Source organism: Lagopus muta, chromosome 2 (assembly GCF_023343835.1).
Source record: "Lagopus muta isolate bLagMut1 chromosome 2, bLagMut1 primary, whole genome shotgun sequence".
Lineage (NCBI taxonomy): Eukaryota > Metazoa > Chordata > Aves > Galliformes > Phasianidae > Lagopus > Lagopus muta.
In genome coordinates, this window is record NC_064434.1 from 44100177 (window position 1) to 44118665 (window position 18489).

General features: G+C 42.3%; 2 protein-coding genes across 2 annotated transcripts in view; one reads left to right on the plus strand and one right to left on the minus strand.

Annotated features, from left to right (window-relative positions):
* Positions 1-13907, minus strand: part of WASF1 (WASP family member 1) — a 78867-nt gene extending 64960 nt beyond the window's left edge. Inside the window, 1 exon segment of the mRNA XM_048936383.1 lies at positions 13599-13907. The gene's annotated coding sequence lies outside the window, so the exon portion shown is untranslated.
* A 534-nt stretch (positions 13908-14441) lies between these two features.
* CDC40 (cell division cycle 40) overlaps positions 14442-18489 on the plus strand; it is a 38127-nt gene continuing 34079 nt past the window's right edge. The window contains exon 1 of the mRNA XM_048935303.1: positions 14442-14781. Coding sequence (XP_048791260.1) covers positions 14590-14781 — 192 coding nt within the window. The 5' untranslated portion in view covers positions 14442-14589. The remainder of the gene's footprint in view (positions 14782-18489) is intronic.

Consider the following 18489-nt stretch of genomic DNA (forward strand, 5'->3'; position numbering starts at 1 on the left):
CCCTTGCCTTTTCTCCAAGCACCAGAATTATCTTTTCTCCATTTTCTAGCTCCCAGATTCAGTTTCCCCCTCCTAATATACCTTTTGGCCTTTAATCCCTTTCTGCTGTCCCATTAACATAATCTCTTCCCAGCCTGGTCTAGTATTAAATGGGGAGGCCCTGCATGTGGCATGGGGGTTGGAGATTCATGATCCTTGAGGTCCTTTCCAACCCCGGCCACTCTGTGATTCAATGTAACACTGTATATAATAAAAGCACTGTATGAACATACGTAATTACAGAAAAACCTTGAGAATATTAATACTAAAATCAAAAGGGTCAGGGACTTAAAAGGATGATTTAAGAGAAAACTGTGGCTTTTGTTTTGTTTTTTAAAGCTACACGTTTTCAAGTTGCATCCATTTCAAGCTGAATCCATTCCTTTCTAAATTAACAAGATTCTCTAAATTTGCACATAAGTCTGGTTTTAATAGGCTGGTAAAAAAAAAGTCCACTCTCCATACGCTGGATTACAGCTTTATTATGTTCCCACTAATTCCACACAGACTTACAGTGAAAGCACAAGCAAGTTTTAAAGCTAACTGTATTTTTGTTTAGAAAGGTATTTTCTCAAGCCCTACACATACACAAATGCACTGAGTTAGCTAACTTCTTTCCTGAGCAAGCTTTAGATAGCATAACATAAAAACTACATCTGTGTGGGAAGTGTTAACAATTTCAAACAAATATTTTTTTAAACTATGCATCATAAGGAATTCAAAATTCCTACAGCAAATTTTACCTTCCCTTCACATACACATCCATCGATCTTAAACTTATACTGATTGTTTCAAATTTAATCATCTGTACATTCTAGAACTACCAGTCAAAACACGATTCCTTTGCCATCCTCTTTATCTTGCTACACATTTTAGCTTTCAGTGTAAAATCGTGCTGCTACTAAATGCAGTTTTCTGCTTGCTTACATTAGGATGAACTGATGCTTTGCAAAAATAAGCAAAGGACAGCACATCTATCAGCGTTCCTACCTTTAAACTGTTTGAAAAAGTGAAAAGCTTCATTTTTAATATTGTGAACTAAAATAATAACAGAAATAAAGTTATGTATCATAATTTCTAGCAACTAGGAAAAAAAAAAATCCAAGCAAAAATCTTTAATTTACAACTTGTATTATGGTCTGTTACAATGATTAAGTTGACTTCTACATACTTACATCCAAGCGCCCTGCCAGTGTAAAGTAGAGCTTGACACCTGCTTCAAGAGTTTCTAGTTGGAATACACTGGCACTGCGTGGTATCTGCACACTGAAACTAGTTCAGCACTCTGCTTCACCACACACAAAATGCTTATTTCTACCACAAGAAGAGAAGAAAGCATTTTATATACGAGTTCACATATCAAGCAGAGAAATGGCAAGAACTGTCAACAGAAACTCACTTTCCAACTTAAGCTACTGCGTCTTGCTCAAACCACATACTTTCCAAGCAAAAAAATACAGCAATTCAGCAGAAAAAAACAAAGACGAGAAATGTGAAATGAGGAAAAAAATCAAAAGACAAAATAAGGACAATATAAGATAGCAGCAACAACTCCTAAGAGTTTGTATTACTGTGGTGCTTACATTTCTTCTATTTTTTAACCTAAATGCTTACTCAGAAAAGCAGAAATCAACATTTCATCACTGTCTGCTAACACATGCTGTCAACTTTTGTCAATTTTAATGTTGGGAGGAGAATTACTTTTAGAAGAATCAAGAAAAATTGCATTCAGGAGTTAGTTAAAGCAGCCTGTTCGCATGGCACTCTATTTCTTAATACCTCCAGCAGTAGCTATTGTCTTTCTTTTACGGCCATCTTCAAGAAATCCCATTAAGAAAACTGCACTCTTGAGAGCAGAACACAGCCTTAGAAGTTGTTTAACCAGCAAATGAATGCAACTCCCATCCCAAGCAATAATGCGTATTGCAGAGGTCAGCAGAGGATGGACTGAAACGTTCACTCCAATTAGACTGTTGTACCTGAAGTTCAAAATGTTCTGACAACAGAGCGACTTAGGAATTCTACAGAATATCCATTATAAACTTGTCACAACAGAACATTAAAGGAACTGCAGGTTTTTCTACTCTTAAAAATGCAGCAGTCACACTACATCTGGAGAGATCTTTCAAAGAGTAGCCATCAATCTGGAAGGCTTTTAATGCCGGGCTGAAGTATGCTATTGAGGTGATCCCTTGCAGCTAAGGTTCTCTTCACAAAAAGTGTCTGGGGCCACCCTGGGCTGGCAGATGGAACAGGAGAGAAGAAAAGCACTGCACTGCTTGTCCTCACCTGTGCCCTGCAGGTGAGCACAGGGGTACAGCAGAGCAGGGCTGCACAAACCGAGTCGGCGCTACTCCAACTGCAGCACACTGACTGCTCAGGAGCTCCAAGGAAAAGGGACTGAAAACCACTCCTTTATGAAGAGGTTCACTTTGTGTTCTTAGCAGCTGCCTTACAGCAACGGAGGTTTACAGCACAACATAAGACTCGGGGAGAAATGATTATGGGTAATAAGCACTGGAAAAGATGGAACAGCATTACTAAGTGTTGAATTCTCTGCTCGGAGCTTTTCTATTGCCTACAGAAACAGATCGCTTTCATAAATTCATCCTCCACTGCAAGTGGAAGGAAAATGGTGCAAATTGAAGCTTCATACATCCAGGAAAGAACACAATCTTTCTGACTTTGGGTGAGAAAGATATACTTGTAATCACTTGTCAAATACATTTCTGCATTCTTACAGCTGTGATTTCCTGCAAAACTATGATACTACAGTTACTGTTCCACCTATTTTTTTTATCTGTTCCCAAGATTATTAATATTATATAAATACTACATAAATTCAACATTAATAAAACAAACGTAAATTGCCCAAAATGCATCTAAGAACTTTGCTTCACTCAATACTTAAATGTTGTGAAAAAATACTGGTGTCTATTTTCAGGTAGCAAAAATACCTTGTTTTGCCAGGGAAACGCACTAAGAAACACCACTACTCCACTTACATAGATATAACTGTTTCATCTTTCCTTTAGCAGAGATATTCTTCAGTACTGCATGCACAGCTTTATTCTCACACACACACAAAAAAAAGTCAAACAACTCTGCATTGAAGTTAGATCTTGTTTAAACCTTAGATCTAATTAAAAAAGTAGAGTATATGTATGCAGACAGCAGAAAACAAACCAAACTCGGTAGCTTTAGCCCCATCTTATGCTTGGCCTTCCAGACTCCCCACATGCTGTAACGCAGAGACAGTGTAACCTAGAAATCTACAGATGAAAATGATGAGAGGTAGTTCTCTTACTCAACCCTTTTCTAGATTTCATCTGTTGGATTCAAACTACAAGCAAGCGTATTTATCCACTAAAGATGAACACAACTGTTTCACACTTATTAAAAAAAAAAAAAAAAAAATCAAATGTTCTTATTTTCCATTATAAAATATGACCAGGAGATACGGTTGCCCACCTTTTGTATTTGTTCTGCCTCCTCCAAAGCAGAATTTTCTGCTTTGGTTTCCTGGGAGCCCAGAATCATACCTCCTACCTCCAGGAGGGAGACTAGATTTTAAAGATGCTACAAGAAAACAAATCAGGATGCTATTCACCTTCCCATTGCATTTCTTCTACTACTCACAAAACTATTCAAGATTCACAATAGCAAGCATTACCCCGTGACTCAGTAGTTGGTACACACAATATATCATCCAGAGAGCCCTTCTGTATTTCATTTATTAACTGCCTAAACCTCTTTCTTATTAGAAACATAAATAATAAATAAAGATATAAATGTTCCAAACTCAGAACACAGGCAGCACCCTCAAAGAAATATATATTCTCAGGACATTGGACATCATTCTTTGGATTTTACTTGTCAGTAGAAAAAAAAAAAGTAGATAGTAAACAGGACAGAATACCAAGGACAAATGATTTACCTGACAGCTCTCAGCCAGAATTCACAGCAGCAAGCAGTGGGCAGTTTTTCTAAACAGTCAGGTTCACCAACATTTACAGTCAAGTACAATTCCCTGGTTATAGCAATCTTGCTCTTTTGTTCTTGCAGAACAAGGTCTCTGAAGTTTTTCTTCCTCCACGAATACTGGTGAGCAGCTTCAACCTCTACTGCTGTACCACCACCATCCACCCCTGACATCCTGGACCAATGTGATAAAATAGGAGGCATTATTTCTGGAGCAGCCTTCATATTAAATTTCAGCTCATGTTGGCCTTGGACAAAGTTTTCACTTCTCTGCCCAATTCACACAGTAGCTAACTGTATTTAATAGACAAATTTCCTTCTCTAGGGTAACCATTAGTTACAGAATATACATTTTTAAAAATCCCTGCAGCTGCACAAATAGAAAACAGCATCAGCAAAACTTCCACTTTCTAAATAGTCAAGAAGTTTATTTTCCACTAACAAACTTTCACCAACTTTGGGCAACAAGTGTACTGAAGCACTAAGACCGTAATTACGTCTATATAGCCCCACAGCATTTGTAACAGAAAGAACATGATTACATCAGTAATTGCCACTGTTTTGATCTGGAAATTAAGTTATGACTGAATAGTTTTAAGACTTATTAAGTGACGTGTAAATCTGTTTCATCTCAAAAGACAATGATTCTACCAAAAAATTAACACTTTCACTCCGGTGGGACCACACCATGTCCCAGTTTTGAGCTTTCACTGAGCTCAAATAAACAAGCAAGCAATCCACCCACACCTCTGAACAGCACAATGATTACCATTACATTCAAATGCATGTTGTGTTTCTTGCATCCCGCAATGAGCTGGGCATCCATTTTCCCTCCACAGAACTCCAGGCATTTCAACATTACTATAGCCTTACAGATAAAAGGTTCTGACACAATATATTTTTCTGAAGTATCACTTCTGAACTGAAGTACTATTCCCAAGGAGATCCAGGCTTCTCCAGTCCTTTCAACAACAATGTCCAAAGGGTTCCTCACATTGCAACATGAAATAAAAGCCATCTATCAATTATTCCACAGCTGAAGTTTGGAGCTAGCTGAGTATTCTATAAGTACTGCTAGCAGATGTGCCTTGGGATCTTAAATGACATTAATGTCTTAAAAAATAGTACAAAAGACTAACCTTCAAAAACTGTATATAAAAGTTGCAAGAAAAAAAAAACAACCACATAGGAAAAGCTTACTGTTGCAGAAGGAGGGAAACCAAAGTTAAAAACTCCTGGATTACATACTTCAAAAGAATTAAAATGTGAGCCTATGAATTCCTGAAAAAGGAGGGATAAAAAAAAAAAAGAGGCAAAGAAGAATCTGTCCTTCTATGTCTTTCTCAGCCTCCTGGGAAGTTACCGTCAAGCAGAGCCCTTAGTTTTATATAGCTAACATGCTTTGGAATAAAAATTGATCAACAGCCTGAATAGTAAGTTAACATCCAGTACATTCTCACTGTAGCATAGAGTTTTCATGGTTTTCTTTTCTGGCCACTTCCACCTTAACAGCATGTACTTATCTATTTGTTCAGTAAAAGTTAACAGTTTTACAAAATGCTCCTTCTCTAATGATACACAGGGTTTCAGTGGAAAGATTACTGCCTGTGAGTAAAGAAACTCACAGTAATCAGGGACAGACCTCCAGCAATCATATGGTTTGGGATTCTCAGAAGCTTCAACACTTTCTCCCTCCCACAGCTTACACTTCCACAAAGCCTTGGATATAGAAGATGACCTGTTCAGATCACTTCTGTACACAAATGTCTTTACATTTCACTGTATCCCAGCGAACAGCAAAAGATAAGATGAAGGAACTATCTCATTTGACAGACTGACTCTGAAAGTATTCAAAGTAAAAAGGATTTTCTCTATCAAGAAATTATTCTACATTAAACCTCTGATTAAGTATCACCTTAGGACAACGCTAATTAATAAGTTGTCTATTTTCTATCAGAATACTCTAAAAACTAGTCAAAGAGAGAGTTCAATTGCTATCAAGTTCAATATTAAGAAAAATGACAGGCCTGCAGAAGTAGATGCATTCATTAAGGTGTCCAAGCATTGAACCAAACCGATCAACAGGAAAAAGCTGCTTCAGAGTATAACAAGCTATGCCATAATACATAAAGACACTCCAAGGGAGGGTCCACAAGTTTCAACAGAGTAGTACTTTAGTAAGCCATCAGTGAGCGAGATAATGCACTTACAAAGATCCCTAGAGTTCAACACAAAATAATATAGAAAATATTAATGCTTCGAGAGTTGAATATGCAAGATGTTGAGAACCACTTCGTTTATCTCAATTGCAGAAGTGAGCAGAGTATAAAATGCATCGGTCAAGGACAGAGGAGTCATAAGGCCTTCTCTTCTCCTTCAACCTAACATCGCTACCATCAGCTTTTTCATGAATGCTGCCAGTACTTGTAAAGGGTTATGAAGCCCCTCTCTCACCTTTCAAGCAGATTGTGTAGATAACTGTGCAAAAGGAACAGAAACTAATCCAGAGCTTAAAGACATGTACATTCATCATCCTGGAATTAAAATATGTTTTTATCTGCAAAGTTGCCTCAGGCACAGCACAGAGTTCCAGTTGTCCTCCAACAAGAAAAAAAAATAATACAAACTAATATTTCTGCTTATTTTTTTTTCTAAACAGAGAAAAAAAAAAACATTTTTGTGGTTAGAAATTGAATGAATTTTAAAGAAGATAGAATAGCCACAGATAATCTCCAACGTCTAACTGGAAACATCATAGCTAGTAGAAAATATACAATTTTGGTCTGTATGACACAGAACATCTCCTCTGTTATGAAACTTGTTGGAAGATGATTTCCTGAAGTTAATTCCCACCGAAATATAGAACCCCTTCAAACTCAGATTTTATTTTTTAAATAGATGTCTTCAGCTAGCTAGAATCACAGCCCTTGTCCCTGATGAGGCTTCCAAAGAAATAGCAAACTCAGCTCGTAATTTTGTTAATTTTTTGTTAATCACAGCCTTCTTCTTTAATATCAACAAGAGGTCAAACCAGCTGAGCATAAAAGACCTCTCTAAGCACTTCTGCACACGCATTCAATGGCTAGTGGCTGAACAAGATTTAACAAGTCAAGCATTTCCTTTTTTCACTGTACAGCTGAGTCCGCACACCATTTTTACAAAAGCTGGCTGAACTACTTAAGTTCACATCTATTATCAAATTATAAAGTACTTGTCATTTTCCTAAAAAGTTCTTAGAATTTCTTGAAGTGCTGTGCCAGAATCACTGCAGAGGGTGCTGTGTTATTGCATGACAATGACAATCATTTGTGGAAAACTGCTCTCTGGTACCAGCAATGGCTCTTCAGCAGTGATGCTGCCTGCCTGATACAGCTGGCTGGACCTATGAGAACCCACATCATCATCCTGAATGTGGCTGAAGGTACGAGTTCATGAGTACTCAAAACGTGAACAGCATCACACTGCAGAAATACAGCTGACAACTGTGATTTTAGCTAGTTCATGGTCATTACTTTGGAGATGGCTGATCTCACTGCAGCCTTTCAGTACCTAAAGGCAGCCTATAAACAGGAGGGGAGTCAACTCTTCCTAAGGGTAGATAATAACAAGACAAGGGGAAGTGGTTCTAAGTTGAAGTAGGGAAAATTTAGGGCAGATATCGGGGGAAGTTCTTTACTATGAGAGTGGTGAGGTGCTGGAACAGGCTGCCCAGAGAGGTTGTGGATGCCTCAACCTCGGGGGTGTTCAAGGCCAGATTGGATGGGGCCCTGGGCAGCCTGGTCTAGCATTAAATGGGGAGGTTGGTGGCCATGCATGTGGCGGAGGGGTTGGAGTTCGGTGATCCTCGAGGTCCATTCCAACACTGGCCATTCCATGGTTCTATGGCAAATAGGTACTGCTGCATGATATGCTGTAACACATTATTTAAGACAGCAACCATTAGAAAAGTACTTCAGCATCAACCAAACTTTCAGTTTTCAATAACACATCCATCTATTTCAGATGCTCTCATACTAAAGAAAAGAAATAACTTGAAAGAAGAATTACCCTCACAAAAGGACCCCCATGCTCCTCTACTTTACACCTCCAATGTTCTTTGAGCTTGCTAGATTGACCTAGGTCTTCTCTTCAAACATCAGTTTTCATCCATGCTTGCTTTCGAATCAGTGAACCCCAGGCTACAAGTCAGAGCCATAGCCAACATATTGTTTTAAGAGTTTCTCTCATTGTCCCACTGATTTGTTCTGTTTCATTTTGTATGAAACTATTCATTACGCCAAACTGTCAGGCAATGACTCCAATGCCCAGAAATTACAAAATTCACTTCAGATGCAGAAGACTGAGAATAGCTCACTTCAATGAATATTAATTTATTTGAGCAGTCATCTCTGATGGGAAAGAGTAAAGTTCAAATCATTGGTTTGAAGCAAATAAAGCAAGGCTGTTAAGCTGGCTATGTGTATTCAAGAGAAACAGTCTAACAGTGGATGATAGATACATACTCAAAGACAAATACAGGTACATTGAGTGGAAGCAGGGGAAAATTCTCAATTCCCTTGTCCTTGTAAAAAGGTACAAATTCAATAAATTATCATTTTCGGAATGCAGCTTTTTTTCCCCTTTCTCATCAGCTGCTGAACAGCACAAATTCACATCTACTTTAACACTTTCTAATCTCCATTTGTTTGATCAGCTCTTTGTTTCCTGCAGTAAATACTTCCAATTTTTTCAGTCACCCTAAAAATTCTGCCCTACCTTTTGTATCAAACTCTCTACAATCCTATGGGTTGTTACTGTTTGGTTTTTTTCCTCAAAACCAGTTGATGGTTAATTACAAACTTTGAATAGCAAAAAGTAAATTACAGAATTCCTATAGAATGACACTTCCTTCTTGATACTTTTTCTCCACTTCTGATTACAGCTATAAATTGGGTACTTGGATACCTCAGCAATCTGCAATGATGATGAAATATGCTTGTTATATTAATACTGCTAACTTAGTATCTTTTAAGAGAGATAAATGGTTTCTGCCTCCAAAAAACAGTCCTACATATACTGACACTTAGTCTTACCTGTCATCTTGCTGTCCTTCTGCACAGCTTAAGGAGACTTCTCCAATGACCTTTCCAGTATTTCTGAATGTGATCAAACAACTTGGAGTGTGTGGCTTTATAAATCAACTTCCAGAGATCATTAATATTAAACAGCTCTCAATTTAAGGCAAAACCTTCCGCCTATGAGAACTCAACATTTATTTCTGCTATCTCCTCTAAGGGGCTGTGACCCATGACAATACTTTACCTGTTGCCTTACAATTTCCTTATTTAATAGCCGGCTATGAGGAACCTTCACATACAGCTCCAAAACACAAGAAAGGACAACATTAAAATCAAACTAGAACACCAGCTATGTCATTAGCACAAACAAAACCCCTATCAGACCAGTGAGGCACAACTGTCTCTGTCACCAATACCAGTTAGTATTGCCAAGCATGCCACCAGTCTGCTGAGTCTGCTGCCATCATGTACTTCTAGCTGCAGGACCTTGCAGCTATAAGTGATGAAAATCATGTAGGCAATGTTTTTTCCTTAAGAGCTCCCACGAATTTTCAGATTTTAAGAGATCACTTACAGAAGATTTCTTGGAAGCTACCCTTCAGTAACTTCATATTATATTGACCAATCTCCAATAAACTTGGAGACCCTCAAGTATACTGAGGGTTTCCACATTCAGGAAAACAAGAGCCAGAGAGAAATCAGAGATTTTATTAATACTCCCAGTAAATGAACGCAGCTTGCCACACAGCAGGAAAAAAAGGGAAGAAAAAAAAGACACTAAAAATATCATAACAGTAAGAAACGCATCAATAGTATTTAATGCCTTTTATTAGATGTTGAAAAACCACCTGGGTTTAGAACAGATTCTTGTTTCCTAATAAGCTTTAAATGTCAGATAGTTGTGGCATTCATAATAATCTACTCCTTTGTGGTGTCTGCTGTCTGAAGACTAAAATCCATGTCACAGACATTACTTTTAGCTAAAAAGTCAATCAATGGTCAGATATAAACTTGTTGAAAACCATCCATTATTTTTGCTATTAAGTATTTTGTTAAAAATGTAACTTTTACTGCTATTTTATACCAGTTATCTGGTATAAAAAGTCAGAAAGAGACAATATCCTAAGCAAGCTAACATTTAATTCAGCTTCCACCTACAATAAATACATTTTTAGAAATGTGTATACTTTCAATGATATTTCGCATTTTAACTGATTTAAAATCACTTCAGAGGATTAAGGAATCCAATACTAATGATATGAGAGTTTCTAATGATGCTAATTAGTTTATTTTCCTGGAAGTCTATAATTAATATCTCGTTGCCTCTCCAAGATGTTCACTGTTCCGCTGGTGTTACAAGATGTGGGTCACAGCACAGTGGAAGCACTTGAGTAGCATGAAGAGGTTACACAGCATGCTCCACAGAAAAGGCTCCACACAGCAAAAAAAAATTGTTTGCAAAGCCATCTGAAATAATCACAACAGCCTAAGCCATTCTGTTCTCCAGTCCTATCCTGCATCTTTTTTTTCTTTGAAACCAAGTCTCATAAATATGAAATGTAGAGCTTATAATCTGTGTCAGATGACCTCAAGATTCCTCCCCAAAAACTTCAGAGGCTGATTCACAGATGTACTGGAACACACAACTCCTATTGCAATCTGGCGCCTTGGTATCTTTGAGAATCCGGGACATAGTCCAGAAAACCAAGAAATGGAAAAGAAGTATTACCACCCTTGCAGCCGTCAGAGATTTCAAGGTGACAGAAAAAGCAAAGCATGAGTAATAAAGGATGCTCTATCTCCTAGCAGTAAAATTAGAGTTCATTACGATGCCTCAGACATACCAGCAGGTTAGAGAAAGCTCAAATCAGAAACCAGCAACATGAACCTGATAAGACCTCCATCATGATACCTCTTTTCGGCAGCCAAAGAGCATGGGAAGAGAAGAAAAAGAAAATTGTTTTCTTTCAAATTGTATTTCCCTTAGACAATGGAGCCTCATATTCTAGTTCAGACCTCTGTCTGATAAGTATCTGGAATGCTGCTGGTTCTTTTTTCCTCAAAACTGCAGACTTACAAATCTTGGTGGATGAGAAGTGACTTGTTTGTGCAAGTGGGCTGACAGCAGTTTAAGAGTGCTAAAAAAAATTATAGAAAAACTAGAACAAGCAGGATTATATGCAGCATCTTCTGTGGGGGAAAAAAAGCCAGCAGAAAACACAGGGTATGAGATAAAGCACACCCATGGTGGAAAAAAGAGCTAGGAAAATGCTCGGAAACGGAAAAGAAAGTAGGACAAAGCATTAAAACATACAGAAACAGATTCTGTTACCTACTGTAAGGAATAAAGAACTAACATGAAGGAAAACTGTGAAATACTGAGGTAAGATTCAGTATACCTTAGCCCAGCTTTTTAAGGAAATTAGTCTGATGCGGAAAGTGCTGGGGAAGGCTGGGGGTCCCCCATGTGTTTCCAAATAGCTTGGAAAATGGCTGGCTGAATTCAAACAGTTCTGACAAAAGGATAGGAGATTTCAAAGGTAACTGCTTAAGAAAACATTAAGTTTGTGAAGTCAAGATACTACGAGTGTCCTGACTGAGGGAGAAGCTGCAGTATGCATTAAGACCTTATTAGACATTGCATGATCCCCCAGAAGCACAAGACTACAAATGTTTTAAACAAGGGAAAAAAGAAGAACCAACAAAACATCAGAGCTTACAAACATCCACATGATTTAAAAGAGAGAAAGAAGCCCTATTTTAAAATACTTCTCTCTTTCACCTGGGAAACAAGAAAGGCTTGGTAGCACTTGGTGTAGCATTCATCACCACAAGCAGTCAGCACCAGGTGTCAAACGGCTCGTTCCAAAAGCAAGAATGCTGCAGAAAGTGGGGCACTTCCATCTATCTTTGGAGAAATCAGACTAAGAGAGGCAAAACAACCACAGGGAGAAACAGAGGTGGAAAGAGTGAAATGGACGAGAAGCCAGGTATTCCAAATCTTCCACCCACCAATGCAGGATGCCTTCATTCTGAACCAGCAGCATCCTCTACCAGCCCAAAACGGTTTTGAGAAGGTGATTAAAATAGAACACACTTCAGCATACAGTAATCAGGGAGACTTGTTCTTATAAACCGTATCACTCTTCATTTGATGCTGATCGATCCCTTCTTGAATCCAAAACACCCAGTTAGCAATCACTAAGGCTTAACACGGCATCTAGACAGAAATAACAAGTGGCAATTCATCAGCTTTTTCAACAAAACCAGGTTTTAAGAGGAGCCACACATCTTATCCTTCTACATCCTTCTACACTTACTTTTTCTGTAATTAAAGCATAATCAGGTCAGCATTTCGTATTCAAAAATGAGATGTCATATCCGACTGCTAGCTGAAAATTAATCTTTTCTACAATGTAAGCAAATAGAAACTTTATTCAGCAAAGTGCTTGTGTGCTTACTGCCCTGATGGTACCAGGGCAGATCCAGAAAGGCAACTAATTTAAACCAGCCAGCGATTCTCACAGGCTCTACAGTGAAAACAACCAGAATCTGAAATGATTAAATATTACCAGCGAGTGATCAGGGATGTTGGGACACAACATAGCTCAACGTGCTTAAGCAAAACTACCATGGCCCCATCAGCTGCACGTTCAGAATTGAGGACAACAAAGCAGAAATAGGCATTTTCAACACAGTTCTGCAGATAAGAGCATCGCAGATCGACCCCGAAGCACTCGGAGGCGCACGTTCCAACTTCAGGCAGTACCCGGCATCTGCACGCCAAGGAAAAAGGAATGCACTCATATGGAATCGGTTAATGATGGCACCGACAAACCGGCGGCGTTGGAGGATCTACTTCTGCCGGCGCTGAGCGATGGGCACGGCGTGCCTCGCGGTTTCCCGTGCACACCCGTCAGCCCCATCGATAGGTGCGAGCGGACAGCGGCTTGCAGCCGCACGAGTTCGCGGCAGCCCGCTTCAGTCTTCACAGCCGCAAACAAAGGAACGGGCTCGGCGTTGGAAACGCGGGGCTTCACCTGCAGCCCCATAGCAGTCAGTGTACAAAGAGGAGGCACGGCCGCGCTCCTAGCGCACGGCGAACACCGGAGCGAGGCACGGCGGGGGAACGCCAGCTGCCTTTTCTCTTCGCCCCTTACATCTCTTCCATCTAAATTGCTAAAAGCGACCAAGTTGCATCGCGCACGCACAGCACTTGTTTGAGAGCGGGCAGCGAAGGAGCTCGGAGCGCCGCCGCAGCCGGATGTCAGTCCGGAGCCGCTCCAGCCCTGAACCCCGCATCGCGGCCGCAGAGCCCGGAGCCAACAGAGCCCCAGCCGCCCCCTCCCTCCATCCCTCCGTCCGCGGGGGCCGCGAGGGGCGCGGCGCTGGCAGCACCCGGGCCTGCGGCCGCCCGGACCCCCGCTCCCCGCACCTGCCCGCGCTGACGTCACCGCCCGCACCGGGCGGCGGAGCAGCACCTGGCGGCGGACGCGCCCCCACCACCCGCGCGGCGCTTACCGGCTGCTCCCGCACGACGCCCCCGCCGGGCACCGCCGACTTCAAACGGCCGCGGCCATTCCGCGCGCGCGCACCACCGCTGAGGAGAGGTGGGCGTGAGGGAGGGCCACCGGCCCGCCGCCGCCGCGAGGGAGGCAGCGGGGGTGCGGAGCGACCCGAAGCCTTCACAATAGGCACGGGGCAGCGCGTGCGGGAGGAGGAGCCTGAGCCGGGGCGGGCGGCAGGCGGGAGGCAGGGCTGTTTACCCGGCGGCCGGAGCGAGCCGCCCCCGCCCGCCGCTCGGGCTGCTCCACGCGCCGCCGCCCCTCGTCCGCGCCGCGCCAGGGAGGCGAGCCCACCGTGCTGCCACCCCCCCCCCACGGGCGACAGGTGGTACGGTCCGGTCCGTCGCGCTCCCCCTCCCCCCTTCGACAGCCGAGGTGGGCGGTGCCGTCCATCTTTACGTATCAGAAGCCGGCTGCTGACGGCCAATCACGGGCAGGGGGCGGGGCATTCCGGGCCCGCGGCAGTCCCCTGGCGACGGCGGCAGTGGCCCGTCCCCCGTCTTCGTGGAGACGGGGACGGTTCGCTGTAAGCTTGGCGGCGCGGTGACTTGCGGGCTGCCCCGCCTGCCTGCTTGCCGCGGCGTAGGAGAGAATAAGCAGCAGGCCGCCCATAGCGAGCGGCAGTGGCGAAATCCCCGTCCCCCCGTCTCGAGCCGTTGCACAGCACCCCCCTCCGGCCGGGCTGAGCCGCACTGCATGCTGGGTACTGTAGTCCCGCCCGGCGGTCCTGGAAGATTAAGAACAGATAGCAGAAGTGAGAAACGAAACCCGCCCCAGACACCTGTATATCCCATAAAGCACCGTGCTTTATACTATAAAACGTATTTAGAGTTTTACTGAGATACCGTTTACCACGTCACTCCGCCCGACCCGCTCCCTGGGTAAGACCCACGACAACAGCCACGTAGCTGCCAGGACCCGCCCGTCCCCGCCACCCCCGCGCCAAGATGTCGGCGGCCATCGCCGCGCTCGCCTCCTACGGCGGCTCCGACTCGGAGCCCGATTCGGAGCCCGAAGCCGATGCCGGTCCACAGCGCGCCGTCGTGCTCGCCAGCCGTGACGCTGTGCTGCACCTCCGGCCGCCGCCCGCAGCGCCCCCGGCTTTGCCCGTGGACGCGGCCCCGGAAGTGGCGGTAAAGGTACGGGAGCGGACCGAAGCTGAGCCCACCTTTGGGGTCCCGGACGGGGGGTGGGGAGGTGTCGGGGTATTGCTGCCGTCTGTGTGTGAGGCGGTGAGGCTTGCCCGTCACTCCGTCCGGATTTTTTTGTCTAATTCTTTTAGGGTTAGAAAGCTCTAGGCGGTAAAGAAGCACTGTTTTGAGTGCAGGTGACAATCGTTCTCTGCGTATAGTTTGAGAAAAACAGCGAGTGAGGGGGAAAGCAGGGTTACAGTTCATGAGTATCGCTTTACTTGTGCAAGTGCTGTTTTGACATGAATAAGGGTCAAGTACTCCTGAGTGCACGGATAGGCAATACACGAGGAACTGGAAATGCGTAAGAAGAGATGCTTATAAGAGGGGAGGCTGAAGGGTTAGTCACATAATGTGAATGGCTGCCACACATGACTGTGGTTCTGGCTACTGAGAATGTCAGTCCTAAGTATCAAGGTTCCTCACACCGATCCTAATCGTTGTACTTATTCCTTGTTGAGAATTATATCTTGACTTGCACGGACTTCAGACTTGAACATTAAAGACGAATGGATTCTTCACTCTATTAGCAAGGTGTATTGGTTAGCTCAATCAATGACAGTATTTTTGGTTGTTTTTTTTTTCTTAACCATGCTTATCAAGTAGCCCTAAGGTGTGCAGGTTTGTGCACCTGATGGGACATAAAGAGGACACAGAAGGATGTAGAAAGACATGAAAGTATTAGAGACTGTCCAGAGGAGTGCTGTGAAGATGGTGGAAGATCTGCATGAGAAAGGACTGAGGTCGCTTGGCTTGTTTGGCCCAGAGCAGAGAAGGCTAAAAGGAAGCCTCATGGTGGCCTGAAGCTCCTCAGTGGGAACTTGTCTGAAAAATGGCACTATAGAAGAACAGCATGGTTGAGTGAAGTTAGTGCTGCTTTGTGAGAGGTTAGGGGACAGGCCAAAACTGGGAGGGAGATGACTGAGGTGAAAAGTGTGACTCAGACCTATGAAATCTTTGATGGCAGAGGGGATTGAATATTTATTGCCTCTTCCATTATAGGAGATCTAAGCTAACTGGTAGAAGCCAGTTTTAAAACAAATGGGTGCAGTTCTTCAAGTGGCATGTAGTAGGGCTAATCCAAAGCCAAGGCATATTGCCTGTGCTAGAAGTTTACGTTATCACAAGTAGAGTCTGGACAAGTATTGGAGGAGATTTGATGAAGGAAGAGGTGTTAGTAGATACACAGATTGCGTCGAGCTCACCGAGTCTTCCGCACTGCAAATAGTTGGAGACTGGGAGGGTGCAGAAAAAGTATCCTCTATACCTGCCCTGTTCTTGCTTTCCTGGAGGTGCAGTTACTGTAGGGCTGCTGCTTTCTTTTGTGGAGAACATGGATAAATAAGTCAAGATATTTTTCTGTCTGATCTCTATTGGTGTTTTTTGAGTAAGCATGACAGTGTTGTTGACAAAAGCTGTTTTATGAAGGAAGAGGAGCACAGCTGCTATTAGCAGGGGCTGGGAGCTACCTTCTCTGCAGCTGCAGTCACCCCAAGGTAACTGGACATATGTAATGTGGTACCCTCAGCTCCTGCAGCAAGCGAGTGGAGATTCGCCTCTTCTCCATTCTGTCAAAAGAATGGTGTTTCTTTCAGGTAGAAACCCTGTGATAAATAAGTGGGTCCTGTGAATTCCAGTTTGTGTCAGTTTGTTTGATTGTTGACATATGTGCTACTCTTGTCAACTCCTTGCTGGCAATGGCATTTCCTGCAAAGGAGAAGGTCCGTTTCTCACTTTGTGTGTGAGATATGGCAGGTCCCTGCACTTGTGGTGGGAGCAGAGCTGCGCAAAGTGACTCCACAGTGACTGCACTGGCTGAGCAGACACCATCCTGTTGTGTAGCTTGAGGGATTTTTATGGGTGTTTTTTCTTTAACCAGTTTTGGGGTGAGATTCGGTGCAGTTACGATAAGAAGCAGGTACCACCTTTATGCAGTATCTCTTGTGAACCACCCTCTTGGTATGACAAGCAAGGTTTTTAAAGCAACCAGTTCTGTGAACAGGACTTGTGACGCTGTTACAACTAACAGACTGAGGAGAAACACAGAATATGTTTGCCTAGTGAAAGTCTGATGATCTAGAGCTCACCTGCTGTTAGATATCCAGAGGCTGGCTAAGTATGGTGTCTATGTGTTGGCCTTTTTTGGGGGGGGTAAATTAAGAATGTTGTGTGAAGCAGTCGAACACAGAGACTCAGTTACTTGGTCTTTAACATCAGCTTCTGTTGATACAAAAAAAAATTCATCTTATGGTTGCTTGCAAACTTGTGAATTAGGGAATTAAAAATGCTGAAGGAAATGTAGGAAATTACACATCCTGTGAAGAAATCAGTTTTACATGAAGTGTTGCAGTCACAACTATTGCTTTGGGAGATAATATTTATTCTTTGTCCGATCTGCGTCAGCTCAGGGTGAGACTTGGATGGGAACAGTTCCTTATTTACCTACAGTGTCTCATTCCCTGTTTTTAGGAGAAGGATGCTCAGTAAGTTGAAATCAACTGGGCTGAGCCACTGCAGAAACCGGAAGTTCTCTATTTAATGTAAGAAGGGGTTAGGAGTCTTAAGTCTAATTTTTTTTTATCTGTTGGAACTGGTACCAGTATGTAGGTGTCCAGAAAAATATAACTTCAAGGGAAAAAAGTAGACTTCATTCACATTTCTTAATGTTCTTTAAAATCTGTTTCTTGCCCAGTTGTGGAGAGGAAAGGCTCACAGTCACTGTGTAACCATGGGATAGCACTAATGAAGTTTAATGACTTGTGGGGTGGTCTGTTAGGGACACTGACTTCTTTTAACGTGTTTTTGTTGTTGTTTTCTTTTCTATTTGTTGTCACAAAATATGTTGCACAGAATGCAAGGTGCAGGATATCTAGCATAGCTTAACTAAACTATTTGACATCTGCTTTTCTTGCCAGTCTGATTTTATTATTTCCAAGTCATTGGGATGAACATGTACTGTTAGTAATTTTACTCATTCACACGCACTAAGAGGTGGTAAGAACCAAATCTTTATGTTGGTGCCTTATTATAAATGTCATTCATCTCTTGTTAATAAATCTAAAAATGTATGGGAGGAGAGCACACTGTTTACCTGACAGGCCAAGACATTTATGTAGGAATGGGTAAGTAACAAACTGCTTAAGCCCGTGCAACTTATGGTATGGGGCCTTAATTTAGTGCATTTTAATTTTAAAAAGTAAGTAAGCTAATTAAATTCTGTGCAGTGTCGACTGTACATTTTAGCTATTGGATAATTAACAGTGAATTTAGTTGGAGAGAAGGAAATGTGAGGTTTGTTGTCTAAAATGTCCAACAGAAAAGACAACCCACTTATATATCACAACTTCTTGCTTGGAAGATATGAAACCAAAAAGCTATGACTTTTGCTTCTATTAAGCATCAAGTTTAGACACATGGTTGAAATTTGTCAAATTCTGCTTCTTAAGTACATTGACAGCTCTCATTAAACTTGAAGACAGCCACATGCTAGCACAATGAGGATTATAACATTTGGCTGAAACTTAAAAACATTGTGGATTAAAGGAATTGTGAGTTGCACTAAGCAGCATTATCTTATTACAAAGGAACAAAATGAGCTGCATCCATACTGTAGTTTGTTGCTTTTATTTAGGATTGTTCTTCAGGAATTTGATCTGC